Source organism: Drosophila ananassae, chromosome 3R (assembly GCF_017639315.1).
Source record: "Drosophila ananassae strain 14024-0371.13 chromosome 3R, ASM1763931v2, whole genome shotgun sequence".
In the NCBI taxonomy this organism is placed as follows: Eukaryota; Metazoa; Arthropoda; class Insecta; order Diptera; family Drosophilidae; genus Drosophila; species Drosophila ananassae.
Window position 1 is genome coordinate 19,306,810 of NC_057930.1, and position 25,991 is coordinate 19,332,800.

The following is a 25,991-nucleotide window of genomic DNA, read 5'->3' on the forward strand; positions in this document are numbered from 1 at the left end:
CCGATGTCAACACCTTCCGACAGGCCATAAACCAATGGCATGCGACTCATGTGGGATACACTTGACCGATAATGATCTCAATTGTAATAAACATATTTCAGAACATTTTGAAAGCTTGGGGAATCAGACAAACCAAATCTGCAAGAAAATATATACAAAGTACACTCACATTAAGTCTACAGTAAAGCTATCTGATTTCAAAGCAAACATAGCAAAACTCTATGCAAGTACAGCTTATTTAAGGCTTTTTAAATAGTATTAATGTTTTATAGATAATATTGTTGTTGGGATTCATTTATCACAAATCAGTTCAGTACACAAAAGTTCTAAATTTTTTTAAATAATAATACATAAAAAATTTAAAAAGTGATCTTATTCTTGCTATAACTATCTAGCTCTTAAATTTTTTTGTTAAATACAAAATCGGTTCAACATTGTTCTCTGTTTTTTCACTTCCCGTGTATACTGGGATCGTGGAATTTCCCACGCTCCTCTTTCCCTGTTCATATCTAAGCCCGTCCAGACTCCTAATCTTATCAACGAGGTAGCCAGGTTTGTAATGTGCCGCCTTCTTCTCTAATTTTTTTTTAATGTTTGCGGTCGGCATTTGAAAGAAACTGGAAGCAGCATCCGAGCCGAGGCACTTGTTGCACGGTCGAGAGGTCAAGGTAAAGCCATTGCCGCAAGGTTTCCTTTTTTTTTCTCATATCTGTGATTGTTGAGGCATGAAATTTATTACACTTTAAACGCTTCAAGCCGCGGATGAGAAACAGTAGCAGTCTTGTAAGAAACTGGTTCCATGTGGCCTAAACGGCGAACCTTTCGCAACTCGAGACACTTGGCTTCACTTCCGTTTTGCACAAATTAGCGAGCTTCAGCATCAGGTGTATAAATAACAAAATCACGTGTCAAAGGCTTGTCTCCGGTTTCCAGGTTCACTTGTCCACCAGGCTGTCGTCGCCAGATGTTAGGAAATTCGCCTGAAATTAATATTTGCAAAGTGCCACTGGGCATTAAATACTTTTTAGCATTCTGAGGGGGAGGGGCCGCTAAAAGTTCTTACCACTTTTCACACATCCGATGAGCTGAGCACACAAATAAGATGTATACTCACTTATTACATGTGAATTAAACTGGAACTCAGCACTGCCAGTAGAATGGAATTGTGGAATTTCTCAACTTACTCAGAAAATATCCGATCGATGCCTCCCTCGCCGCCTCGATTATCGAATGGTGGGTCCATAAAGCGGCGCACACGACCGCTCGGAGTTCGGAGTACCTGAAAATATGGCCAATTAAGTTATTAAACACCTTGCTGATGACGCACCCTAAAAACGAACCCCTGTCGGTCGGACTCCCGCCTCCCATAAATCAGTATCAATGGGACTCGCTTGCCAAGATACAAAAATATATATCTGAGAATGTGCAATATAGGCGGGATTTTTGAAAAAGAAAAACAGCAAATCACATGCCAACGATTTAAAAGCTCTGTTTGTTAATAGTTGGAGCGGAGATTCCCGCCTATCCTCCCCGGGACAATCTTATCATATCAGCCGGAACCTTGGTACAAAAGTCGCACTATAAAGACCAAGCCGGCTATAAAGATTAGAACCGATATTATGGTTAGTAGCATTGTAAAAGGCGTATTTTAGATAGCCAACTTTACGAATTCCGTTCCGCAGTTTATTTGTTTTTATGGCCCACCGCCTCGAATATGGCAATATTGCTCCGAGCCGCTAGAAAAAAAAAAAAAACCCAAAGCTCACATAACCCCGTGACCCAAAGTTGATCGGCCTTGGATCAGTTAACCCGCCGTCCATATCGCACCAAATTAACCAATCCAATCCACTTCAATTGAGCCAAGTACTGCGGCGAGTCTCGTGATTATTTTTATGCCATGCTCGAGTATTTTCTTGTCATCTTCGATGACCCTCGAAAAGTCAATTGTTCCGGCAGTTTCCCCCCTCTCAACGACTCTATATATGTGAAACTATTTTAATTACGTAGTGTTTGCTTACTGCATTTAACTATTTTACTTGAACTAACATATTCTCGCCTGTTAACCTGTTAAGATTTTGCCAGATTGATTTATTGTGGCTGAAATTGAGCAAAACTCGTTAGAGGCATGTGTCTAAAATCGTACGCGGCTAACAATAGTTTCTCCCCAAAAACGCAGCCACATTGAAAACGGCTTCCTTCGAAAACAATTAGCTCTTGCCTCCAATCCGTATGTGACTATTCATCTTTGGCATTTATAGATCATCTCATAGCGCTATATCTTATCTTGACAGATATAGCATGTCATAATACCTTAAAATATTTTTAGCTTATATGGTAGAATCGTAAAGATTGCATCTGGTAATAATCACAATCTTATTTTTTCTAAAAAACAATGTTACTGCATGGATATAAAATGTGTAATGTCTCTCTCAATTAAAATAGTTTGATTTGATGCTCTTTCTATTCTCTGAAGACTGATGTCCTTTTATAAAAATTGTCTTTGAATCCAGAACTAAATTTTGCCACTTGACTTGTGTCTTAATTGGCCGAGACTTGCCGGCTCTTGGGTTCTTTTTAATATGCTGAGCGCCCAAGGAATTAAAGGTCTTTGCAGTTATTTGACTCAAAAATTAAGAAATTGAAATGGTCGAATTAGCAATGCACTTGATTGGATTAAAATGTTATTTTCTATATAAATATTTCAAGCCATAAGATAAGCCACAATGTGAATCGAATTCCGATTTAAGCGTTGCTTTTTTTATATTGTGGGGCACACTTTCGTAATCTTAAATTTAATACATAGAAGTCACACTTGAAATTTCTATAATAATAAAATATTATTAAATTTCCTACAATTTCACCTTGCAATCTCGCCCTTTAACAGAGTATTTTGTTATTTTGATATAAATATTTTTGGCGCCCGCCACATCCCATTAATGGACATCAAATATAAAAGACTTTCAGGCCGCTTCAATTAATTTGCCGTATAGTATTCATATAAAACGCAGAATATTTTGATATGCGAGTTAAATATTGAGTCTCCGCCCCGTATACCCGCTTCCGTCTGACTCCCCACATTGTCCATTTACCAGTTCAAGCTGGTAAAATTTTTTGGTCATGGACGTTGGAGCCAGTTATAGCTAGATTTAGACATAACATATATTTACATTTCCCGATGATATGTTCTGAATTTTCGCATATTTATTTAGACAAACATTTCAATTGCAGACTTGTTGCATGGTTCGCTGACTTGGTAAACTCATGCCGGGATGACAACGCGGAAAAAACGGGTTTGAAGATCATCCGGATCGGTTAGTTTCGCATTTATGGGATGCCATCGGATGGTCTGCAATTGGTATGGGGATCATATGGGGTGCGTGCGTATAATTGATGGGGGGTGCGCGCATTAATTAAAGATTGTCGCTTTTCATTAACCGAGAGATGGACGTCTGCCTGTTTGTCCATTTGCTAGTGGAATATTTTAAATAACTGAATTATCTAACCATTACTTACAAGCACTTTCCCCGTGATGATCTCAAGTCGGGACAAAGTGTGCCATCGATAAGAAGGAAACGTGTGGACTGATAAACGCGGCCATACTTCTTAGGGATTTCACAAGGAGGGCTCTTGGCAATGGATTAGATTTCCAGTGATAGTGGTTGTCTATATTGCAATAGTCACCTTGGAAACGGATGTGCCGAAATCCCCTGTCTGGGCACTTGTACAACTGTTGCAACTTTAGGGCCCTCTATTGATTTAATATTTCCACCAAAAACCAAATGACAATGACCGGCCATTAAAAGCTCTCGTTAAGCAAATTATTATGGGGTTTTGTGTTTAAAAATATACGCAAATATTAAATGAAAATATTGAAGCCGTAACTAAGCTGCAATGAACCGCATCTGTAACTGGTTAAATCAGACAACCAAGTAATGAATATTTTCAGCAAAAAAAAAAAATACAATTTCGCTCAAATTAAGGCTGAAACTGAAATCGAAACTGAATCTGAAATGACATTCGAGTGGTCTGGTATGAATACTGATCGTACAATAGAAGTGTCAGGGCGGTTCGAGGTGGTTCACCCGACTTAGTCGATAAGCACTCCCTAGTCGCGCGCCGCCAGCTTCCCGCATCCCATCTGCCATCTGCCACCTGGCCCCTGGCCCCACCTCGCCGCATGCCCCTTTTGTCGCTACATTTCGCCTTCTGTTATTTTAGTTGATTTACATTGCATAAAGTCGAAACCCGCCTCTAACCGGTAAACGCCGCTGACTAACTATGTGCAACTATTATTCCGAATACCCTACACAACTCCCCGCAGGGTATATGCGATCGGAGTGCCGCCAATATCTGTGTCAACGTGATATAGTCACTCAAAGTCCACTGTTTCCAACATATTCCACGGAAGGGTAAACACAGATATTTGTTCTTTAACGAGGTCTTTGATATAATCTAGCCAACTTAAGTGTCTTAAAGTATATATATTTAGTTTCAACAATATATACGAGTATAAAAAACATGCCCGCGTGCGTATAAAAATGTAAATGTTCTTGAAATTTGAGGTATTTTTAAAAAATGTATATATATATTATTGTTTAAATAAGATGGTATCAAGAACCAATTTCATCTAGATTCTTGATTCTATATGTATTTTATACAAAAACATATATTATAACAATATCATATATATTATTAAAATAGACTGTTAAAATTATTGGGTTCTTATCGTTATTTATGCCTGTGATAAGGCTTTTATTGGGGTCTAATCTGAAACTTAATTTGTCTGCATCTTTAATAAATTATCGCTGATACCAGGTAGTTCCTTTGCCAATAAAGGCAAAAGCATGTTCGCTGACCATAATTCAACTTCCTAACTTTCATTTTCAAAGAGTGTCGTCTCGATGGATGTGATATTGACCGAATTTTTCTTTGGGTGCAGGAGGTGGAAAGGAGTTTCCATCTGGTTGGACCAACTTTGGCAGATTCAGGTTTCGCTAGTTCTAAATTGGAGCAGGGTGCATTGTATTCCACATAGTTTGGCACATAGTCAGTCGGGTAGTTCCACTTTTTTCCATATACATATATTTTTTTCGGTTTTGGCCGATTATAGCGAGACATAAAGTGAGCGAAAACTGTTAGTATTCAGCACAGAATCGATTAACAAGCTGGACACTGATACCAACTGAAATCGAAATCGGGCCCCAAATGGGCAAATAAAACAAAGTTCCTTGGTTCAGAAAGTATTGTTGTATTGCTGGTATGGAATGCTCCACGCATGCGGGGACTCGATGGCCGATCGGCCAAGATAGCGATAGTTTTTATGAGGTGCTACAAACATACATCCATTTGTGCAGTTAGAGAAAATATATGTGTACTATTTAGTTTTATGTTACTTCAATAGAGATTAGGGCGGGCTGTTTAGTATGGGGAATATAATTATTAACAAATTATTGCCAAGAAATATATTCATACTTTAGTCATTATTATATCACTCTAACTAAAAAACTAAAAGTCATAATTGTGCTCTGAATTAATGGAACCTCCATGAGTCACTTACTAACCCCCATCTAATTACAATATAATGATCATTTTTGAAAAAGCTCTCTTGAGATTTTCTCGCTGTGCTGGCGGTCCGAACATTCAGACAAGTGTAACGATCGATTCCTTGTCGATATACACGATCGTTGACGGACCGAACCCGATGGACTGGACGGAGTATGGAACGGTACGGGTCGGCCCAGCCCAGGCGGGGACTAATAAAAACTCCAGCAAAAGCAGCGCCGGAGCTGCCGGGGCCGAGCAGAGCGCCGCTTATCTGCTCTCATATAAACTAAAGTCGGCGGGAATAATTTCTCATTTGTAATTTGGCAGGCGGCGTGCGCGGATCGAATCGGATCGGATCGGAATAGAACTCAACTGAACAGAATTAAGAGATCGGGATCGGGCGATCATTATTTGCTTTACAGTTGCTTTAGTGGGTAGAAATAGAGTGAAAAGTTGAGACCCCCAAACGTATCAGTCCCAGTGATCACTTTCCGATTCGCTCCAAAACTATTTCTCGCGTGCTCCAAGTGCTAATTGCCATTAAATCGACAACCATCGAACTATAAACCAGAAGAGTGCGCGATCAATAAGATTTAAAGGATCTGCCGTTGTCCTTTAACCCGTAACCGTGGCGAAAGAACTGGCCAATTTGTTAAACCAACAGAATAACAATCCCAAGATGACTCAACAACCGCAATGGGGCATAAGCTTCTCCAAGTGTAAGTGATCAAGACATCAAGAAAGAATATGTTAATCCTCGCCAGGTGTGGTGCTCTCACACGAGGAAGTGCAGATCGTTGAACTTGTTGATCGAGGGGTTTAGACCATATTTTTATTCTATTGGTTAACCGACATTGACCGACAGCTACTCTGCCACTAAACCGAAAATACGTAGGTGTCTGCTGTATAATGCATTAATGAAAACAATGACAAAACGTTTTCGCCACTTCCGATTCAGTTATGTTTCTTTTGGCTTTTTCGAGTTTTGTGTCTCGCATTTTAAGTTTGTCGCGTTTTCGGCTCATCTCTTTTATTTTAGCGTCGAATTCTTGATATTCCCGGCATGTGCTAGACAATATTGTTAAATATTTTGCATACGATTTCCATGTGAATCAGTCTCGTTTATAGGGTATCATCTACAGGGTATTCGAGCTGGTCTGTCCACCGATTACGATCGTTAAAAAGCGTTAACAGTTATTATGGACTGGCCGGGCCATCCGTTTATGGCTCCACCCGTTTCCTCGCCCCATCTCGCTCGGTTCTTTTTTGGGCAAGGTCAATGCAATAAAGAATTCCGACTGCTTCTTTTTTATTTTATTTTATTTTTTTTTTTTGGATTGGGCAACAAGCATTTCTTTTGTAAGAGCGTTCAAAAAAAAAAAAAAAATACAATTTTGAAGTTTATTTATGGACGTCCATAAGCGGGACATGAGTTCGTTTTTCAATGCAACCTGCTATATTTTTGAATAAAAACTCTAAATTTGGTTAAATAATTAATTAAGAAACATATCAAGAGCTGCAGCTGTCACAAAATATTCAATTTATTATGTTTTTCCTTCACTTACTGGTTATTTAGAAGTGCAATTTGTTTCCATTAGTGCCATATTTTTTGAAAACGACTTTAGATATTGATCTCAGACTAATGAACTGACGAAAAAAAAACAGTATTGCCATAAATCACTGGTGGGGAATAGTTCGTTAGTTTGTCTAATCGTTCGGTTCTCTGTGCCCGGCGCCCCAGTTGCTCAAAAGCTCATTATCATATAGAAAGGGCCTCCACCACACGCTTGTAGGCCTATGTAAGCAGTATGCCTATCTCGTATTCCTCAATCATACATTACACTTGAGGCCCGACGACCCTCCGATCCCTCAGAGCAGGCCCCCCAACCATTGACATAATTTTCGCAAGAGCGCGGAAATGCAAGCAACCAGAAGAAATGGTGTTTATTCGTGGCGTGCTATCGCCGAGCAGAGGGCCCCTGGACACTGGCCAGAGATTGCCGGACAAAGAGCCACATCGGACCCCAGATATGCCATCGAACAGACAGAAGAAATACTGAATTGTTTTTATTTTCTCATTATTGTCGCGGATATGAGTTGGATGGTGGGGAATTAAAAGAACATACCCTTTTGCAAAATGATATTACAAGAGCTTATTTTTTAAGAGATAAGCTTTTATTTAATATGGCAAGGAGTGCCAACAAGAATGTGTTATCTAAATACAAAATATTTAAGCGATAATTAAACAGAGCTTCCGTCAATTGTCTGCTCTGTTCTGTTGTGTAAAACAATTAATGGTTGTGCCTGAAACTGGCTTGGAACCCAGTTGTTTGGCTTTCTATCAAGAGTCTAAACATTACATTAACTTTTGTTGTGGCCCGTTTTATGGGCTATGAACTATGACTAGTTAAACTATAGATACTAACTACTAAATCATTCCAAAAGTCAAAGGCACAATTGTCTTTAATTTATTATCAAAGTTCAAAGCTAGTTTTTAGCACCTTTTTTTTGACAATATTTTTGTACTGACAACTGATTATGACGAATTGGTGTTGAAAGCGATTAAGTGACTTTTTTTCTCGAAAAAGTATATATATTTTCCTGCCTCTTGAAGCTTTCGGTTTTGTCCAGATAAGGGCGTGTTACCATATTTTGATTAAATCTTAACCGGCTTATCGAATGATGGATCTTAACTGGAGTGCGATCGTATATTAACGCCACTAAACGTGATTGGTGGAGTGATATATTGCCTCACTTGGCCGGTCGACGATATGATTAGCACCCATTTACATATAGAGAGCTCCCTCTTGATATGGTCGGATTATGGCCTTATCAACTTATCACTTTGCAATCATATTAGGCGACTTTTATTTGACACTCATACAGCCGATCGAATAAATTCTCTCCCCTCCCAGTTGAATAACTTGTCAAATATTGGCATATTGTTAATTTTATCAGCTTCGGCTCCTGACTTTCTGCAGATTTCTGCCAACAACTGAGAAATATTTATGCTAATTTGATTGTTAATTTGTTGGTAAATAAAGTTGGCAGCCAGTGACGTAGGCCTTTTGCGAAATGGGCCTGAGGAGTTTCTCGTTCCATTAAAAAGACAAACATTCAATTTTTTATTTCGGCTTCTATTAGAGCCGAGTGCTGGGATCTGAGCTTGAACTTGACGTAGGTGGACTCGTGGCTAAATGTCAACAATAACAACTGGCGTTGGTGGGGAGCGGGTGGTGATCTAATAATATTGTCATGAATTGGATTCTGATTGTGTATTTACCCAAGAACCCGAGCTATTTGCCTCGGAATATTAGCCAAACTTGTTTGCTTGCCGATTCGGTTAGAACATTTTTGGATGAAATGGGTCAATGTTAATCTAGCGCGTGTCTGAGGAAACTTGATCATTTCAGCCTTCAAGCCCTAAGGGCCTTCTTGATCAATTGATGAGCCCCATAGACAGACTTTAGACCGAGGACAAGTCAATCGACCCGCCCACCTCACGGCAATGGTTTATTGGGCTGCGGACCCCGTTTTTCCGCTCCATGTACTTGAGATTGCGTGAACTGCAATCCAAAGTGTTTATCGCAGATCTACCACACTTCTGGCTTATCTTGACGCAATTCCGCTTAACAATTTAATGGCGATATGACCATCATATAAGCTGCCCCAGTCGAACCAGTCGTTGGTAGGACGGGGGTGCCTGGTGATTGATAGTGGGCTTCCATGTGACGACAAGTGTATAGCGCCGCTAATATAGTCACTAATCATGCGGTATGGGGTGCTCGAACCAAACACGGGCCATAAACCCACCAAATTCTCACAGGAAGTTGGCACGAGTGCGCTGCTCTAATCTTCAAAATTCTCCAAATGCCATTGAACGGCAATGCTTCGTAAACAATTAAATAATTTATAATTAAAGATCATGAATGTGGCCCAAATAAATTTCGATTAAATATATTAGAGGTACTGAGCAGTTTAAAGATTTATAAGTTATTCATTGATTGTAAATTATCTGCACTTTAGTAACTTTTGATTAGAAAGTCAAGGGGGGTTCCTATAAATTGTTTATGAATAGGACATGGACCATGGTAACCGTATTTGTTATACATTCTTTTGAAACTAATACATATTAATGGGTATCAGACTGATTTAAATCGATGGCCCTAAAAATGATGTTAAAATATTTGAAATAGAAACGGGTTTAAAACCGAATCAGACCCTAAAAATACTCATGAGTCATTAGATTCGATCTGAAATTGTTCTCAGAACAGATGGAGAAGAATTATAATAATGTCTTATATATTATAGTCTAAACCTTAAGGACTTATTATAAAATTATAACACTAATAGAGCTATTTTGGGGGAGATTTTTAGCTGGAATTCACTTCAGTGAGTCCTCTAATTGATATAGTGCCAGGGCAATCAACTACAATTTGAAGTTTATCAGCGCAAATTGATTTGTACCCAATTGACCGACATGAAGAGCCAACCGTCAACCGGCAACCGGCAACCGTCAAACTATTTATTCGCACGCTAACCAAATTAAATGAGTAAATTGTTTAAAAACAGTTTGTGAGACGCAAATCCATTCCGGCTATTAAAACCGCTTGACGCAGTTTGCCCGACAAATGTTGCTCGACGAGTTAATTAATGCTTCTGAAGATCCACAGACACCCCCACTCACGTCACTCACCTGATTTTGATCTTCTCCTTCGCAGATTTCATACTCCCGCAGCGAGTGATACTGTCCATAATGGGCTTCCTGGCCATCCTGAACGCCTACACGATGCGCGTCTGCCTCTCGCAGGCCATCACGGTGATGGTCATCAAGAAGAACTCCACGGACGACAGCGAGGACAATGCCATCTGTGAGCCCGATGATCTGGACAGTGGCTCGAGCGTAAGTCACATCCATCGATGATCCATATCCTTGCTAAACAGCATGTTATCCTTTAGGAAGGAGGCGAATTCGAATGGTCCGAGGAGTTGCAGGGCCTAATCCTGTCATCCTTCTACATCGGTTACATCGTCACGCATATTCCCGGCGGCATTCTGGCCGAGAAATTCGGAGGCAAATGGACCCTGGCCATCGGCATCCTCTCCACCGCCGTGTTCACCATGCTGACTCCACTGGCCATCGATCTGGGTGGCTCCGACTGGCTGATCGTGACTCGTGTCCTCATGGGCCTGGGTGAAGGTACCACCTTCCCCGCCCTCAGTGTCCTTCTGGCCGCCTGGGTCCCGGCGAACGAGCGCGGTAAACTGGGTGCTTTGGTGCTGGGTGGTGGTCAAGTGGGCACCATCATGGGTAACCTTCTGTCCGGTGTGCTGATCGATGCCTACAGCTGGCACTTTGTGTTCTACTTCTTCGGAGGCCTTGGAGTCGTTTGGTTCGTCATCTTCGTAAGTAATCCAGTGATTAGTGGCTTTTATGGATATATTTTTTAACATACTCACTTTTGCAGGCCTTCCTGTGCTACAGCGAGCCCTCGACGCATCCCTTCATCAAGCCAAGCGAGCGGGAGTATCTTATCAAGGAGATCGGACCCATCAGCCGCAACAAGGACTTGCCACCCACTCCCTGGAAGGCCATCCTCACAAACCTGCCCATGATCGCACTGGTCTGTGCCCAGATTGGCCACGATTGGGGCTTCTACATCATGGTTACCGATCTTCCCAAGTACATGTCCGACGTCCTGCAGTTCTCCATCAAGGCCAACGGCCTGTACTCCTCCCTGCCATACGTGATGATGTGGATCGTGTCCGTGGGCAGTGGCTTTGTGGCTGATTGGATGATCCGTCGCAATATCATGAACACGACCAACACCCGTAAGGTGATGACGGGTATTGCTGCCTTTGGTCCGGCCATTTTCATGGTGGCCGCCTCCTATGCCGGCTGTGATCGTGTCCTTGTCGTCGTCCTCTTCACCATCTGCATGGGTCTTATGGGTGCCTTCTACGCCGGCATGAAACTAAGTCCTCTGGACATGAGTCCCAACTATGCGGGCACTTTGATGGCCATCACCAACGGCATTGGTGCAATCACGGGAGTGATCACGCCATACCTGGTGGGAGTGATGACGCCAGATGTAAGTTTTACATGAAAAATATTCCTATTTTTCTAATTTAATACATTTTTTTAATCCTTTTAGGCCTCACTGCTTCAATGGCGCACTGTGTTCTGGGTGGCCTTTGGCGTGCTCTTCGTCACCGCCGTCGTTTACTCGATCTGGGCATCCGGCGAGATCCAGCCGTTCAACAACGCTCCCATCCAGCCGCGCACCGTAGACTTTGAGGCGCAGGAGCGCAAGCCCGAAGGCGAGAAGGCCAGGTCTGCTCTGGAGCAGAGCTCCTAAGGGGGATCGCCAACGAAAGTGCCATAAAAACTGTACCCTAGTTACTATGCCGTCGTAGTCCGGAAGACCGTATATAATGTATACGCCATGGCTGCTGTTCAGATTGCTAGTTTTATAGTATTCCCGATCTGGTCGATCCATCGGGCGTCTGGCAGAGACGCCAACCAACTAATATAAGCGAATTTACTTACACTCCCCGAGCGTGCGCCGTGTCCTTCAGTGTGTATTCATGTTAATAGCTACTAGCTAGGATAACAAATCCCCCTCCCACGCCCTTGTCCCCTATTATCCCCAATCGCCAAGCACGCAAGGTACTCTCTTAATTATTATTTAGTATTTAAATGAAGCGATTTCACGTTTAAGATTTAGTGTACATGGAGCTCGTGTTGCCGCATCGTAAGTCCCATGATGATATATTTTGTACATTTTAGATTGTTGATCAATGTGTAAAGTGAAATGTTTTTTAACTGTCTCGTTAAGACATTACTGTTTTTATGACGTTAGTCAAATAAAGTGTATAGAGCAAGTTTACAAAATTATATGATTTCTATACAATTTCCAATGGCGGGGACACTGGGGGTGCACAGATGGTTGTATCTTGTAAAACTGTCTGTATCTTGGTTGTAACTTCTTATCTTCTTGGTTGTATCATATTAAACTGTTCATATATTGATTATCTACCGATCACTTACCTGCAAATCCTGATTCTGTCTTCCTTCCACATCGGCCACATTGACATCTTCTCCGCCGCCGTGGTCAACATGCTGACTCCTCTGGAAATTAATCTGGCAGGCTCCGACTGGACGATCGTGTCCTCATGGGTCTCTGGCGGCCTATGGCCGGCAATCAATTGCGACATACTGGGAGTTGGGTGGTGGTCAGGTGGGCATCATCATGTACCCATGATCCTTCCGTCGGGTGTGTTTCTTCGGTGGAGTTACCTTTGGAGTCATTTAGTTTCTGATCTGTGTTAGTAATATTCACAGCTTTTTGTGGACATCTTGTATATAACTTACCCTTTCATGAAGGCTTTCCCGGACTACTGCGAGCCGTCGTCGCATCTCTTGGTCCGGTCCGGTGAGCGCCTCCTATGTCGGCTGCGATCCAGTCCTTGTCGTGGTTCTCTTCACTATCTGCATGCCACTTATGGGTGCCGTCTATGCCGGTTTGAAACTAAGTTCTCTGGACATTTGGACTTTGATGGCATCACCAACTGCATTGGTGCCTTAAAAATTGTAAAAAAAGCTTGGAACCACAAAATGGCCCACCGCGATGGCTATATCTTTACCAATATTTATCCGATTCTTAAGCGGAATACCTTAAGCGATTTGTACATCGATTCCCTTCCAATCTGCTTTAAAATCTGGAAATAAATTATTTTTTAAATTTTTTCTTAAATTTCTTGGAGGATCTCCTCAAAATCATGAAAAATGCATGGAGCCGGAAAATGGCCCACCGCGATGGCTATATCTTTGCCAATGTTTATCCGATTCTTAAGCGGAATGCCTTAAACGATTTGTACATCGATCCCCTTCCAATCTGCATCAAAATCTGGAAACAAATTATTTTTTAAATTTTTTCTTAAATTTCCTGGCGGATCCCTTTCAGAATCATGAAAAATTCATGGAGCCACAAAATGGCTCACAGCGATGGCTATATCTTTGGCTTTGGTGTGTCCGATTCTTAAGCGGAATACCTTAAACGATTTGTACATCGATCCCCTTCCAATCTGCATCAAAATCTGGAAACAAATTATTTTTTAAATTTTTTCTTAAATTTCCTGGCGGATCCCCTTCAGAATCATGAAAAATGCAAGGAGCTACAAAATGGCCCACCGCGATGGCTATATCTTTGCCAATGTTTATCCTATTCTTAAGCGGAATACCTTAAACGATTTGTACATCGATCCCATTTTAATCTGCATTAAAATCTGGAAACAAATTATTTTTCCAATTTTTTCGTAAATTTCCTGGAGGATACCCTTCAGAATCATGAAAAATGCAAGGAGCCACAAAATGGCCCACAGCATTGGCTATATCTTTGCCAATGTTTGTCCGATTCTTAAGCGGAATACCTTAAACGATTTGTACATCGATCCCCTTCCAATCTGCATCAAAATCTGGAAATAAATTATTTTTTCAATTTTTTCTTAAATTTCCTGGAGGATACCCTTCAGAATCATGAAAAATGCATGGAGCCACAATATGGCCCACAGCGTTGGCTATATCTTTGCCAATGATTATCCGATTCTTAAGCGGAATACCTTTAACGATTCGTACATCGATCCTCTTTTAATCTGCATTAAAATCTGGAAACAAGTTATTTTTTCAATTTTTTCTTAAATTTCCTGGAGGATCCCCTTCAGAATCATGAAAAATGCATGGAGCCACAATATGGCCCACAGCGTTGGCTATATCTTTGCCAATGATTATCCGATTCTTAAGCGGAATACCTTTAACGATTCGTACATCGATCCTCTTTTAATCTGCATTAAAATCTGGAAACAAGTTATTTTTTCAATTTTTTCTTAAATTTTCTGGCGGATCCCCTTCAGAATCATGAAAAATGCATGGAGCCACAAAATGGCTCACAGCGATGGTTATATCTTATATTGTATATCAATTATCTATCACTTACCTACAGATCCTGATTCTGCCTTCCTTCTATTTCGGCCACATCGTCACTCATATTTGGCGGTAAATGGATCCTGGTCATTGACATCCTCTTCACCGTGGGGTTCACCATACAGATTCCTCTGGAGATCAATCTGGGAGGCTCCGAATGGTTAATCGTGTCCTCATGGTGCTCTGGCCGCCTGGGTCCGGCAATCAAGTGCGGTAAACTGGGAGTTGGGTGGTGGTCAGGTGGACATCATCATGATCCTTCCGTCAGGCCGTTCTTCGGTGGAGTTATCTTTGGAGTCATTTAGTTCGTGATCTTTGTTATGCATTTTCATAGCTTTTTGTGGATACCGTGTGTATAACTTACCCTTTCATGCAGGCTTTCCTGTGCTAAAGCGAGCCGTCGTCGCATCCCTTGGTCCGACCATTTTCATGGTGAGCGCCTCCTATTCAGTCCTTGATTCAGTCCTTGTCGTCGTTCTCTTCACTATCTTCATGGCACTTCTGGGTGCCTCTTATGCACCCATGAAACCGAATCCTCTGGACGTCAGTCCTAACTATGCGGTAACTTTGTTAGCTAATTTCGATTCGATTCTTAAGCGGAAATATTAATAATTTTTTATTTAATAATTTAATAATAATTTCAAATTTTCTGTAGCAGTCCTGCAAAAATATTCTGAAAAATGGATGAAGGGACAATATGGCCCCCAACAATGGCCGATGGAGGGAATTGCGCAAACACTGCTTCATTCGGAACTTTGTTGTAAAATGTAAGCTTTTAACAAGTATTGTTGCTATATGGGAGGGACACGTTTTTCTGGCCACGTATGCAAATAAAAAAAAATTTCTCAAAAAAAAATTTTTTTTAAAACAAAAAAAATTCAACATCAAAGAAGTTGGGACACGTGTTCCTGGCCACGTATAATTACAACAAAAAAAATTAAAAAAAAAAAAATTACAACAACAAAAAATTACAATAATATAAAGATACAACAACAAACAATTACAAAAACAAGAAAATACAACAATAAAAAACAATAACAATAAACAATTACAACAATAAAATTAAAATAAAAAAAGTTGGGACACGTGTTCCTGGCCACGTATGCAAAACAAATTTACAACAAAAAAAGATTACAAAAACAACAAAAGCTACAATAAGCATTACAAAAACAAGAAACGAAAAAAAAATAAAATAAATATAAATTATTTTCAGTTTTCAGGCTTGCTTAAGTGCAACCTATGAGAATCGAGGAGGAGGGCGGTGTTTTTTAAATTAATTTTTTAAATTTTATTTATTAAATAGCTTAAAAATCCAAAGATATGCAGCAATGTAATTATATGCAAAATAACGGTAAAATTTTACCCTTCATTGCTAATCCACTCCAGAGTGCCCTTAAAAGTAGGCAATCGAAATATGAGTGTTTTCATTATCCGATTTATAATTTGAAAAAAACACGTTTCCATTTTAAAATTATAGAAATATTAAGTGGTTTTACAATCTTTGTAAGCTTCTACACCCTGGCAACTATATTTCGGATTATATTTTACAGTTATATGGCTGATAAATTAAAAACAAATACATAACAAAGTTTACATTTCTGTAAGTCCCAGCTTCCATAATGTTATAAGTATCCATAGTCTTATTAATCAAAGACATATTTCATTTATGTTTTCACCTTAAAGTGTTAGAAAATAGGTCCTTTAAGGACTGGAAATTAATAGTACTAAAAATGACACGTTTCCTTAGCTGTCAAATAAAAAGTTAAATTAGAAAAGTGAAAAGCTTGCTGAGATTTATGAAAATTTATCGACAACTGAGTGACCAAAATGCTACCCGCTGTTCAGCAAAAATTGAGTGATTTATTTCTTTGTAAGTAACCATAATGCCAGGTCATAGCCGATGGTTCTTAAGCTATTATCCCAGATCTTGAGGTGAAGCAGCGTGTGGTGCTCTGCTGCTTTACCCTTCTGGCCATCATCAATGCCTATACGATGCGACTGTGCCTGGACTTTTCCCTTAACCGCATGGTCCTGGAATGCGGGGGTGTCCGGGTGGAACAGGGAGCCCCAATTATTGCGCCCAAGAGCCTGCCTAACTGGCGAATGGAACTGGCGACTTTAACCAAGCAAACGGATTTTAATGCAAAGAATCGTCTTAAAGCTGGGCAGGAACCAAGGAAACGGGTCCGCAGGAGGACGAGGGGAGGCCAGGATAAAATATTGAGCAAGCCCGCATCAGAAATCTCCCTGGAAAAGGTTAGCTGCGCGGAAATGTGGTCCCGGCAAACTCAATCCCTGGTTGTGGTGGCTTTCTACGTCGGTTATATAATCACCCATGTCCCGGGCGGACGTCTGGCGGAACAATATGGAGGAAAGTGGGTCCTAGGAGTGGCCATTCTCACTTCCGCGGTACTGACTCTTCTTACACCTGCTGCAGTGCGTCGGGGTGGCCCCTATGTCCTGCTATGTGTCCGTCTTTGTGTAGGACTCTGTGAGGGTCCCTGTTTTCCGGCGGTGTGTGCTCTTCTGGCTCAGTGGGTTCCCGAACAGGAGCGCGGATTGCTGGCCACTTGCGTCCTTAGCGGTGGCGAGATTGGAATAATTATGGTTCAGTTGGTCAGTGGACTAGTTCTGGCAGAGCAGGATTGGCCGGTGGCCTTTTATCTAGTTGGAACCGGGGCTGTTCTTTGGTTCCTGGGTTTCGTAAGTTAATGAAACTAGTTTTACTTAATTTAATATTTTAAATCCTTTATTTCACAAACAGGCTCTTGTCTGCTATAGTAAACCAGACGCATGTCCTTTTATCCAAGACGAAGAACGAGAATACATCAAATCCCATACAAGTGCCGACCTGCTAGTGACAGCCAATAGAGAAGAACCATGCGAAGAAGACAGACCCTTGGAGTCCCCAAGGAATGGCGGCAGTGATCCTGCAGCGCCATGGCGCAGCATACTGACGAGTGGACCGTTATGGGCGCTGGTCTCCGCCTCCTTGCAGCATGACTGGAATAATCAGAAGTTGCCTCAGGAGCTGCAGCAGGCCCTGGATGAAGTAAAGCGCCATGGCAGTGACATGTGGAGCGATCTTTCCGCCACAATTACCGTTGCAGCCCCGCATATCGGTACCTGGATAGCTTCTCTAAGCAGCGGTCGCCTCAGCGACTTCCTTATCTCCCAGGGCATCCTAAGCCGCACCCAGACTCGACGTCTTATGTCCTGGCTGGTCTTTGTCTGCGGCTCCATGAACATGCTGCAGGATCAGCTAAAGGGAACACGAATTTGGAGCGTTCTGGCCATGGCCGCTTACTACGCGGGAATAAAGCTTCTGCCGCTGGACATGAGTCCAAATTTCGCCGGCACTGTTACGGGAATATCTGGAGGACTAGCCGCACTTCCGGACCTGCTAATGCCATATTTTCAAGAACTAGAAGCGAACAACCCATTGGTGGGCAGCGTAAGAGCTGCCCTGTGGATTATTGGAGCCAGCTACATCTCCGGCGATGTGCAGGACTTTAATCAACCCGAACCAGAACAGCAATAAGAACACAGTTTTGTTCTTAGTTTAATCTTACACTTAAACATAAGCTAGAGGTTTTCTTAGGCAACAGATTCTAGTTTACATATGTATCATAATACATTGCGATTTCTATGCTATTATCTAGGAGCATAAACGAAAACAAGCTTTATATATATATGTATATATAAATAACAGGTATGATGGTCGTATTAGCTTAGTTGGGTCAGGGTAGCCAGTGTTGGTTGTCGTGTGTTGTGGTATGATGTGGCTCTGGTAGTGTTTTGTGTATTTAAATGCTCCCAATTTCGATCCTGATCCCATTTCCACACTCTACATGCCTTGGGGCATTGCACCGGAATGGACCATCGCCGAAACGGAGCTCATATCGATACCCAGCTTCTTAGTAACGTTGATCTGCGCAACCGCCGCGTTATGAAGGGAATACACATGAACCAGTTCCGCCTGACTCTTGGCATAGAGCAGAGCCTTCTCGAAAAGCTCTACAGCCTTCTTTAAATTCGCCCGCTGCACCTCCACCGTTCCTAAGGTTTCGTAAGCCAACTCGCACTTTGGATCCACCTCAATGGCCTGGTTGAGAAGCTTAACGGCAACTTCAATGTCTCCGCGCCACTGCAGCATCATAATCGCCTGGTGGACGATCAACGCCGGATTGTTTGGCGCCAACTTCATAGCCTTCTGGTAGTACTGCTGTGCCTGGGGGAACTGTTGCTGATCGGCTAGCACCTGTGCCATTAGGCTGTAGCATTCTACACAGTCGGGGAACCGTTCAATGGCCTGTTCGAAGGCGTGCATCACAGCCTCCAACCGCCGCTGATCGCCGACCAACAGGGATAGTCGGTACTCGGCGTAGCACTGCTGGACGAGCGCGATGGCGTGGTTGGGCGCGAGACGGACCGCCTTGCTAAACTCGACCAGCGCTGGCTCGATCTGCTCGAGAAGCAATAAAATTTGGGCACGCTGATGGTATACGTCGGCATTGTCCGGCTTCAGTCGCTCGGCCTCTTCAAAGTCAGCCAGGCCCTTTTCGCGCTCGTCCAGTTGTATAAACAGGGCAGCCCGCTTCATGTACGCATAGGCTCGCAGTGTAGGATCGGCATCAGCTGAAATGGAATATAGATTCATTATATTAAAGAAGTTCACTGTTAATTAATATAGAAATCCTTACCATTGCTGAGAATAGCATCAAAGTCCTGCTTGCTCTCCGTGTAGGAGCCGCACAGGAGGTGGAAAGTGCCTCGCATGAGCAGGGCCTCCACCTTATATTGCGCCTCCGCCTCGGAGGATTCGATCTCTTCAGTGCAGGCAGGAATAATATCATCGAACTGCTCGTTGATGAAACATTGTCTAGCCCGAAGGAATCCCTTTAGAGGGGCATCGGACTCCGATTTGGACGGAAGTTGGATGCTCTGCAGCGGATCCGCGATGAAAGAACGCATATACGTGTTAACAAAGCACGCCGAAGGCACCACAGGCACTCTGGTGCGCATACCCTTCTCGGCGGCAACGCGACCTGTTTCCTTGAGCACGCGATCGGCAAACATGATGGTATTATTGTTTTGGAACATCTCCAATATGCAAGTAGCGGTAACGTCGTCCAGGCACTCGAGCATATTCTTTGTGGCATCATGGGCACGAGCGCGACGGTAGTAGGCCTTCGCATATCGCGGATTGTATTCGAGGGCCGCCGTACAGTCCTCTTTCACGTTAGACCATTTCTTGAGAACTTCGTAGGCTGCGGCACGGTTCTGATAGAAGATAGCCATGTCTGTGCGGTGTTCCTTGGGGCATTTTTCGATGGCCTTGTCGTAGAATTTAATTGCCTCGTCATACTTTCCATTTCTATAGCAATTGTTTCCCTCTGTCTTGTAGTTGTTTGCCTCCTTGAGAGGTGTCAGCTCCTCGCCCAGCTCCGCTGATTTCTTATTCTTCTCCAACTCACTATCCGGCGCAGTGCCATCGATCGACAAAGCCTGCTTCTCAATCTTTCCCTTCCCCCGTTTTTGATCGTTTTGTTTTTTGGCTCCGTCGGTTTCCTTTCCGCCCGGTGCCGATGTCCACCTCTTTATGGCGTACGTTCCGAGTCCAATGGCCAGGGGAGTGCCAACGATGAGCGCCAACTGCCATTTGTTCAGTTTGAGAGAGCCAATGTTGAGGGTCATCGCCATAGTGCCGTGCCGGTCTACTCGACTTCTATGTGGTGTGGACTGCAAGGAGAGAAGAATGGGTCACTAAAAGCTAAACATAAATTGTGTAATACTCCGCTGGCTTATCGCACGGTGCCATTGGAGCTGCTAAATGCCGGGCGGGGGGCACCCTAACCCCACATTCCCATTGATTTTTCACACCCCCATCATGGTGGGAGGGAGCCCATCCCCTTCGGCGATCATAACTTACACTTTTTTTTTCTTAACACTGCTGTGAATTTAGCAAATATGAAACGTTGTTTGGCCTATTTTCAGTTAAAACTTCGGAAACTTATATTCTATTGTACATCAGCCTGCTGATAGTGTTTTCACAAAAGGTCTGGCAGCACATCCGACCGAACCCCGAAAAGGTCTGGCAACGAGTGGATTAGTGTGACCGCAGGGTGTACCGACATAAGAACCACAAATGAGAGCTTTTTACAGGACGGCTCAAGAAAATAGCACCAAACTAAAAATATAGAATCACAGGGGGAAATTTTTCTTAATATTTTCCTTGTCAACTCGTTAATGTCATTGATAAAAATAAAAAACTTACTTTTCCTGTTTTATCGCTTAAATTTGTAAACCATAACCGAATTAGAAAGAAATATAATAGGCTTCTGAGATTTAAATGTTTCTGTTACCCACTACTCCATTTTCCTTTTGGTTCACACATAGAAATGTTTGCTTAATGAAATCTTCGATATTTTACAAATTAAATTTATTTTTAAAATTAATTCACTACAATTGGAATACGAAGATGCCTAGGAACGAATCTCCTCCTCCAAACTGGCAGTACGACCTTTAGTAGGCAGTGACGGAGCCGGAGTGGCTGGCGATTCATTACCACTGACATGGACCTTATTTAGGTTCTCGGGTTTGACCAGACCGTGGGAGTCAGCGTAATGCATAAGATCACAGATAGTAGGCGACTCCACCACCAGGATATACTGGCACGTTTTTGGCTCCAGCAAATACATGGAAACTGCAGAGCCACTTGTTGTGACTGGAGTGCAGGTCAACTTTACATCTACTTCCCGGGGAAGACCAGTGCGATCACAGTGCGTGCCCTTCCCATAATGATGCCAAATGGAGGAGGAGAAGCCCGGTCGACGCGCTCCTTTTTCGGGATTCGAAGTGGCCCACTGACGGTGAGCATCTTCGGAGAAATAGCCCAAGAACAGCTCCACCTCGCTGTTTTTGTCCTTGTGAAATTGGCGGACGTGTCTGCCATAGCAAAACTCGTACTTCCACCAACCGTTGCCCTACAAAAATATTACATTATAGAAAATTTATTTGGATTAATGACTATAGCCTTACCCCGGTTAAACAATTCTTGCCCGAGATGAACTCATGGATGGGCGTCAGATCAGTTATAGGCGTGGGTATCGATCCAGAGTACGCACGGGACAACAGGAGCTGGTGTAAGTCATTGTCTAGCTCAATCTCGCCGTTGCTCATAAGCTCCAGTATGATTTTATCGACGTCTCCACTGTATTTAAAGGTGACCATGTCGCCATCTGCCTTGGGCCACAATTTCTGTGAGGGTTTGCTGTCCTTTTCCTTGGAGACCAACAGATCCGACTCGGACTCGGCCCACTCGCTTAGTTCTGAGCGCAATAAGCTCAGTGGCTTATGCGGCTCCGTTTCAGAGTTAAAGCATTTTATGGATAGTTCCTTGGACTCCTCGGCATTGAAAGCGGGAGTGAAACAAAGCGTAGAAGTAAGAATAATGGCCTCATAGTTGCAAGAGGAAATCTCCTTGAAGGAATAGATATCGTCCTTGCCGTGAGGATAGCACACGTAACGCACCATTGTTGTGCGAGGAGCATCAATAATATCGCACATTGTACCATCGCTGAACTCCATCTCGAAGTAGGGATACCGGGTATTGTCGATTTTCAGGGTCTTGTATTTGGGCTTGATTCCCTGATTTTTATTTTCCTTCCAAGCCTTGGTTAGCTCCTCTGTCTTGTCTTCACTCCACTTTCCCAAATAGTACTCTTGAAATTTTACGTTCTTGCCCTCGCGTTCCTCATGATACTGGCGCACATGATGTCCGTGGCAAATCTCGTAGGACCAGTAGGCTTCAATGCGATACGAGCAGGTTAGAGCTGAGAAAATGGGTTGCAGCAGACTAATGGGAGCTGCAAAACCAGAGATATAGTAGTATAGTATTTTTATTTAAAATCTATGCACACTTACACAACTCCGGCTTGTCGGAATTGGACTCCTCTTTGGGACGCTCCAAGCTTGGTATCAAGCACTCGTACTTCTCCTTGTCTGAAGTGTAAAATGTCCTCAGCTGGTTTCCCAGGTCCTAATTTATATGAATGTGTAGTATTTGTAAAATATGAAGCAAAGTTCTTTACTCACTGGTTGTCCAAGCAGCTCCGGCACCTCAAAATCAATCTTATACAAAATCGAGTCGTCGAAATCCTTGGCCTCATGGCACACCACTGCTGCTATTATACCCAGCAGAAGCGTCACCTCTGGCACGCCTACATTGAAGCTCTTCATTTTCGTTGATCTATATTGAAAACCTATTACTCGTTTATTTTCATTACAAACAAGGAAAATATACGAAATCAATGAGCTACGTGTTGTTTTCTTCTAAAAATATTGAACATATGTTCAGTGTGGCCGTCGCACTAAAGGCAAGATACTAGACTATTGTGAATGAATAAGAAGAAGAAGAAATGTGAGCGGTCGAAAAGTAAATGTTTGAATCTTGTTGATTTAAAATAGATTTTTATCACAATTTTAGCTGATATGGAAGGTAAAGATAATATAATATATAATTTAACTGCATATAACATCTAAAAAATGTTTAAAAGATTACTATCGAGTTAATAACACGAGTCGTGTTAGTAACAGTCATTTTAGTTTCCTATCGAGTTTAAAGCCCAAAAATAAAACCAATTTTCTTTTTTTTTAATTTTTTATTAAAATATTTTAAACAGTCCCCTATCTCATTGCCGTTTCCGCTTCCGTTTTCCCCGTCGACCATCCCGGCTCTTTGTCCTTGTCGTGATCCTGTGGCATTTTGTCGATCGCATCTAGGATGAACTTGATCGATTGCGTCGTCTTAGGAATCCACTCCATTATGCGGGATGTGGTGGAAACCGGTGGTACTACTGCATCGCCATCATCGACGAAATCGGCATCGCCACCGGAGAGAGAACGCACTCCACCCAAGTAATCCGTGTAATCATAGTCACTGGTCAACGGATTCACCTTGGAGTAGTAAATGGCAGCGAATGTCGAGTAGATAATCAGAAGAGCGGTTCCCACCTGTGGATTTTGAGGTAGAGGAGAGAATTTAATTTAAATTCATGTTAAATTCATAATATTTTCATACCTGGAAAACAGCCCAAAACTTGTAGGAACCCTCTGTGATGACGAAATCGTAGTATCCCTTTAGGGGATCACCCTTGATGTAACGGCCTTCGCCCACGTCGGAGTCAGCCTTTTCCTCAGCCTCAGCATCGCGTCTCTGGCGCAGTCCTCGCACAGATCTCAGGTTGCCCTTTTCCCCCTTGCGGGCCACCACAGCTGTGGGCGGGGAGACCTTCTCCACTTTCTCTTCCGTATCTTCCTCAGAACTTTCTGGAGAAGATGTGGTCGTGGAAGTGGTTGTGGTTGTGGATTTGGTTGTCGTCGTGGTGGTCTTTTTGTTTTGGTTCTTCTTGTCACCCTCCATTCGTGGCGGTTTCTTTGAGTTGATCCTCGTCTTCTGCTGTTGCTGCTGACGCAGCCGCTCCTTCTCGGCCTGCTTTTCTGCCTGTTCCTTTCGGAACTTCTCGGTGCTCTGCTGGTGGCGTTCACTAACAGCATTCCAGGCACTCATCAAAGCCTGATACAGATCCCATATTTGTTTCAGGCTCTTCAACACGGTTACCAGTGTGGATTCTGTCTGAACTGTGGCCACTGCAATTTCGGTTACGGGCTCGGCCTGCTTGGCCATTGAAGCTCCCACGTGTGGTCGTGGCTGGAAGCCCATGGGGTAGTCGTAAACATCATCATAAGCTGGATAAGGAGATCTACTGGGACAAAATACTTTTTTCTATAACTATTCTATAAGAACTATGACTTGACATGACAGTTACCTGTTTGGGGAAGCTTGGAGCTTCCGGTTATCTCCCTCGGCAGCGGGATGTGTGGCCACCGGAGCTGGATTTTGGGGACGCGACCAAGGAGCGTAATACGAGTCATATGGGTGACCATGAGACGCTCTTCCCTGCTCAGTGTCCGCCGAGGAATCGTCCTTGTCATAGAACTGCTCCTCCTCTGCTGGCTTTTGGCGGGATTCTGGATACGGGTATTGCCCTGGTCCGTAATCATCTGCTGCATCGTAGTAGGGATCCTGTTCGTACGAATCCTCCCTGCTCTGAGGCGGGCCGAACTCATTCTGTCGTTGGCTCATCGGAGTGTCCATTCGCTCCTCATTCACCACCACAGCCTGTTGCTCCTCGTAGTAGCCTCTGCCCTCGCGAGCTGAAGAACTTGTGTTGTTGGCCTCCCTGGCGATACGTTCCACGGTGGCCACTTCCGTATCATTCTCAGCTCCTCCACGGAAGTGGCTCCACATGCGTCTAAGAATCACAAGGTCACTTTCCCCGATGGAATGGCTCTGTTCTCGTCCAGCTTCGATCAGAGCCACAGCCGTTAGGGTGGTCACAAATAGAAGCAGTGTGAGAACCAGAAACCAGATGGGAGTCAGACGTCGTGGCGTCTTGGCTGTCATTTCCTCATAGGCCGACATTATCCGTTATTGTAATCCTTTGTTCTTTTAATATTAATCCTTTTTCTTGTAAAGACCTTTCGGCCAATCGGGTCGGAGTTAAGCCGTCAACTAAGCGAAGAGTTCCGGTGCTGGGCCAGAAAAACCTTGTCTGAAGATGGTGCTAATGGTGAGTATCTAGAACATCGTCGTAGAAGCAGGGGCTCTTGGAAAGGTGCTAATCCGTGGGCCGCGTGCATTATTATTGGGCCACTGCTCCAGTTTCGATTTAACGGTTCATCATACGCCGAATGCCCCGGCAATTAGCACCACCCATACTGCCACTACTTGGACTCCACCGCCGATCCATCACCATTCATTTATGCATATGATTCCCCATTTTGTTGTTTACCACAGATTCGTTTTTTTTTCGCGGTGAAAGTGTGCAATATGGTTCTCTTCTGAGAGGAACCTCGGAAGTCGTAATTGTATCGGTATTTTGGAATAGGTATCTAAGGAGTGGCCGCCATCGTGGTCACCGGTGGTCGTGTGCCACGGGTACCTCACGACCTAGACACAGCTTACATATTAACAAATTCTATATACATATTCTCGTAGATCGGCACGGGCGTGTGGTTTTCATTATGGTCCAAAAAAGAAAACTATTTCCACAATTAAGATATATTTTTTAACAACTTAGGGGCGTTAAGAGATAGGTGATGTCGCTGACGATTCATGAGAAAATAACAATACATGAAAGCATTTAAAAATTCCCAGGAGTTATTCGTTATAATTTTGAAACTTTCTTTGCATTAAGTTAAATTCACATTTCTTTACGAGATAATGAAAAGTTCCATTTAGAATCCTGCAAATGTTTAAATTTATTCAATATTTTAGGAGATAATTTTCAATCAGATAGAAGCCAAAATTTAACTATAAAACAACTATTGTCGATTTAATAGTTATTCTTTCTTACGCCTTAATTCTTTTTTAAGTTTTTTTTTTTGAATAGTGAAAGAA

At 42.8% G+C, this 25,991-nt stretch overlaps 5 protein-coding genes and 1 long non-coding RNA gene across 8 annotated transcripts; 2 read left to right on the plus strand and 4 right to left on the minus strand.

Annotated features, from left to right (window-relative positions):
* Window positions 1-264: 264 nt before the first annotated feature.
* On the minus strand, window positions 265-1,504 carry LOC116654938. 2 transcript variants are annotated; one of them, XR_004310099.2, is made up of 3 exons: window positions 1,341-1,504; window positions 1,064-1,279; window positions 265-980 (listed from the first exon to the last, which is right to left on the minus strand). It is a non-coding gene; the product is annotated as an uncharacterized LOC116654938 (long non-coding RNA). The 2 variants fall into 2 exon arrangements; XR_004310098.2 differs by having other exon boundaries at window positions 265-1,006.
* Window positions 1,505-5,839: 4,335 nt separating this feature from the next.
* LOC6497237 (putative inorganic phosphate cotransporter) lies at window positions 5,840-12,442 on the plus strand. The gene is made up of 5 exons (XM_001962464.4): window positions 5,840-6,263; window positions 10,266-10,447; window positions 10,504-10,950; window positions 11,013-11,636; window positions 11,700-12,442. The coding sequence occupies exons 1-5, from the start codon at window positions 6,224-6,226 to the stop codon at window positions 11,901-11,903; spliced, it is 1,497 nt and encodes a 498-aa protein (XP_001962500.1). The 5' UTR covers window positions 5,840-6,223; the 3' UTR covers window positions 11,904-12,442.
* Window positions 12,443-16,179: 3,737 nt separating this feature from the next.
* Window positions 16,180-18,068, plus strand: LOC6497238 (putative inorganic phosphate cotransporter). The gene is made up of 3 exons (XM_001962463.4): window positions 16,180-16,397; window positions 16,452-17,230; window positions 17,292-18,068. Exons 1-3 carry the CDS (start codon window positions 16,355-16,357, stop codon window positions 18,066-18,068), a joined length of 1,599 nt encoding a protein of 532 aa, XP_001962499.1. The 5' UTR covers window positions 16,180-16,354.
* Window positions 18,069-18,073: 5 nt separating this feature from the next.
* On the minus strand, window positions 18,074-20,888 carry LOC6498303 (mitochondrial import receptor subunit TOM70). 2 transcript variants are annotated; one of them, XM_001962462.4, is made up of 4 exons: window positions 20,805-20,888; window positions 20,460-20,717; window positions 19,231-20,269; window positions 18,074-19,165 (listed from the first exon to the last, which is right to left on the minus strand). In XM_001962462.4, exons 3-4 carry the CDS (start codon window positions 20,228-20,230, stop codon window positions 18,375-18,377), a joined length of 1,791 nt encoding a protein of 596 aa, XP_001962498.1. In that variant the 5' UTR covers window positions 20,231-20,269; window positions 20,460-20,717; window positions 20,805-20,888; the 3' UTR covers window positions 18,074-18,374. The 2 variants fall into 2 exon arrangements, with proteins under 2 accessions (XP_001962498.1, XP_044571881.1); XM_044715946.1 differs by lacking the exon at window positions 20,460-20,717 and having other exon boundaries at window positions 20,805-20,871.
* Window positions 20,889-20,947: 59 nt separating this feature from the next.
* On the minus strand, window positions 20,948-22,900 carry LOC6498302 (endoplasmic reticulum lectin 1). The gene is made up of 4 exons (XM_001962461.4): window positions 22,625-22,900; window positions 22,454-22,568; window positions 21,569-22,395; window positions 20,948-21,513 (listed from the first exon to the last, which is right to left on the minus strand). The coding sequence occupies exons 1-4, from the start codon at window positions 22,766-22,768 to the stop codon at window positions 21,013-21,015; spliced, it is 1,587 nt and encodes a 528-aa protein (XP_001962497.1). The 5' UTR covers window positions 22,769-22,900; the 3' UTR covers window positions 20,948-21,012.
* A 270-nt stretch (window positions 22,901-23,170) lies between these two features.
* On the minus strand, window positions 23,171-25,927 carry LOC6498301. Its single transcript, XM_044716412.1, has 3 exons — window positions 24,358-25,927; window positions 23,610-24,291; window positions 23,171-23,542 (listed from the first exon to the last, which is right to left on the minus strand). The coding sequence occupies exons 1-3, from the start codon at window positions 25,011-25,013 to the stop codon at window positions 23,216-23,218; spliced, it is 1,665 nt and encodes a 554-aa protein (XP_044572347.1). The 5' UTR covers window positions 25,014-25,927; the 3' UTR covers window positions 23,171-23,215.
* Between the last annotated feature and the right edge of the window lie 64 nt (window positions 25,928-25,991).

Coding starts and splice junctions, on each gene's coding strand:
- LOC6498302 (XM_001962461.4), bottom strand. CDS start 22,768: ATGAAGAGCTTCAATGTAGGCGTGCCAGAGGTGACGCTTCTGCTGGGT. Junction 22,396..22,453: donor TTCCGACAAGCCGGAGTTGT/GTAAGTGTGCAT, acceptor CTGGTTTTGCAG/CTCCCATTAGTCTGCTGCAA. Junction 21,514..21,568: donor GCAAGAATTGTTTAACCGGG/GTAAGGCTATAG, acceptor ATATTTTTGTAG/GGCAACGGTTGGTGGAAGTA.
- LOC6497238 (XM_001962463.4), top strand. CDS start 16,355: ATGCTACCCGCTGTTCAGCAAAAATTGAGTGATTTATTTCTTT. Junction 16,398..16,451: donor ATTGAGTGATTTATTTCTTT/GTAAGTAACCAT, acceptor CTATTATCCCAG/ATCTTGAGGTGAAGCAGCGT. Junction 17,231..17,291: donor TTCTTTGGTTCCTGGGTTTC/GTAAGTTAATGA, acceptor TTTCACAAACAG/GCTCTTGTCTGCTATAGTAA.
- LOC6498301 (XM_044716412.1), bottom strand. CDS start 25,013: ATGTCGGCCTATGAGGAAATGACAGCCAAGACGCCACGACGTCTGACT. Junction 24,292..24,357: donor CTCCAAGCTTCCCCAAACAG/GTAACTGTCATG, acceptor TTGTCCCAGTAG/ATCTCCTTATCCAGCTTATG. Junction 23,543..23,609: donor AGTTTTGGGCTGTTTTCCAG/GTATGAAAATAT, acceptor CAAAATCCACAG/GTGGGAACCGCTCTTCTGAT.
- LOC6497237 (XM_001962464.4), top strand. CDS start 6,224: ATGACTCAACAACCGCAATGGGGCATAAGCTTCTCCAAGT. Junction 6,264..10,265: donor GGGCATAAGCTTCTCCAAGT/GTAAGTGATCAA, acceptor TCTCCTTCGCAG/ATTTCATACTCCCGCAGCGA. Junction 11,637..11,699: donor TGGGAGTGATGACGCCAGAT/GTAAGTTTTACA, acceptor TAATCCTTTTAG/GCCTCACTGCTTCAATGGCG.
- LOC6498303 (XM_001962462.4), bottom strand. CDS start 20,230: ATGGCGATGACCCTCAACATTGGCTCTCTCAAACTGAACAAATGGCAG. Junction 19,166..19,230: donor TGATGCTATTCTCAGCAATG/GTAAGGATTTCT, acceptor ATTCCATTTCAG/CTGATGCCGATCCTACACTG.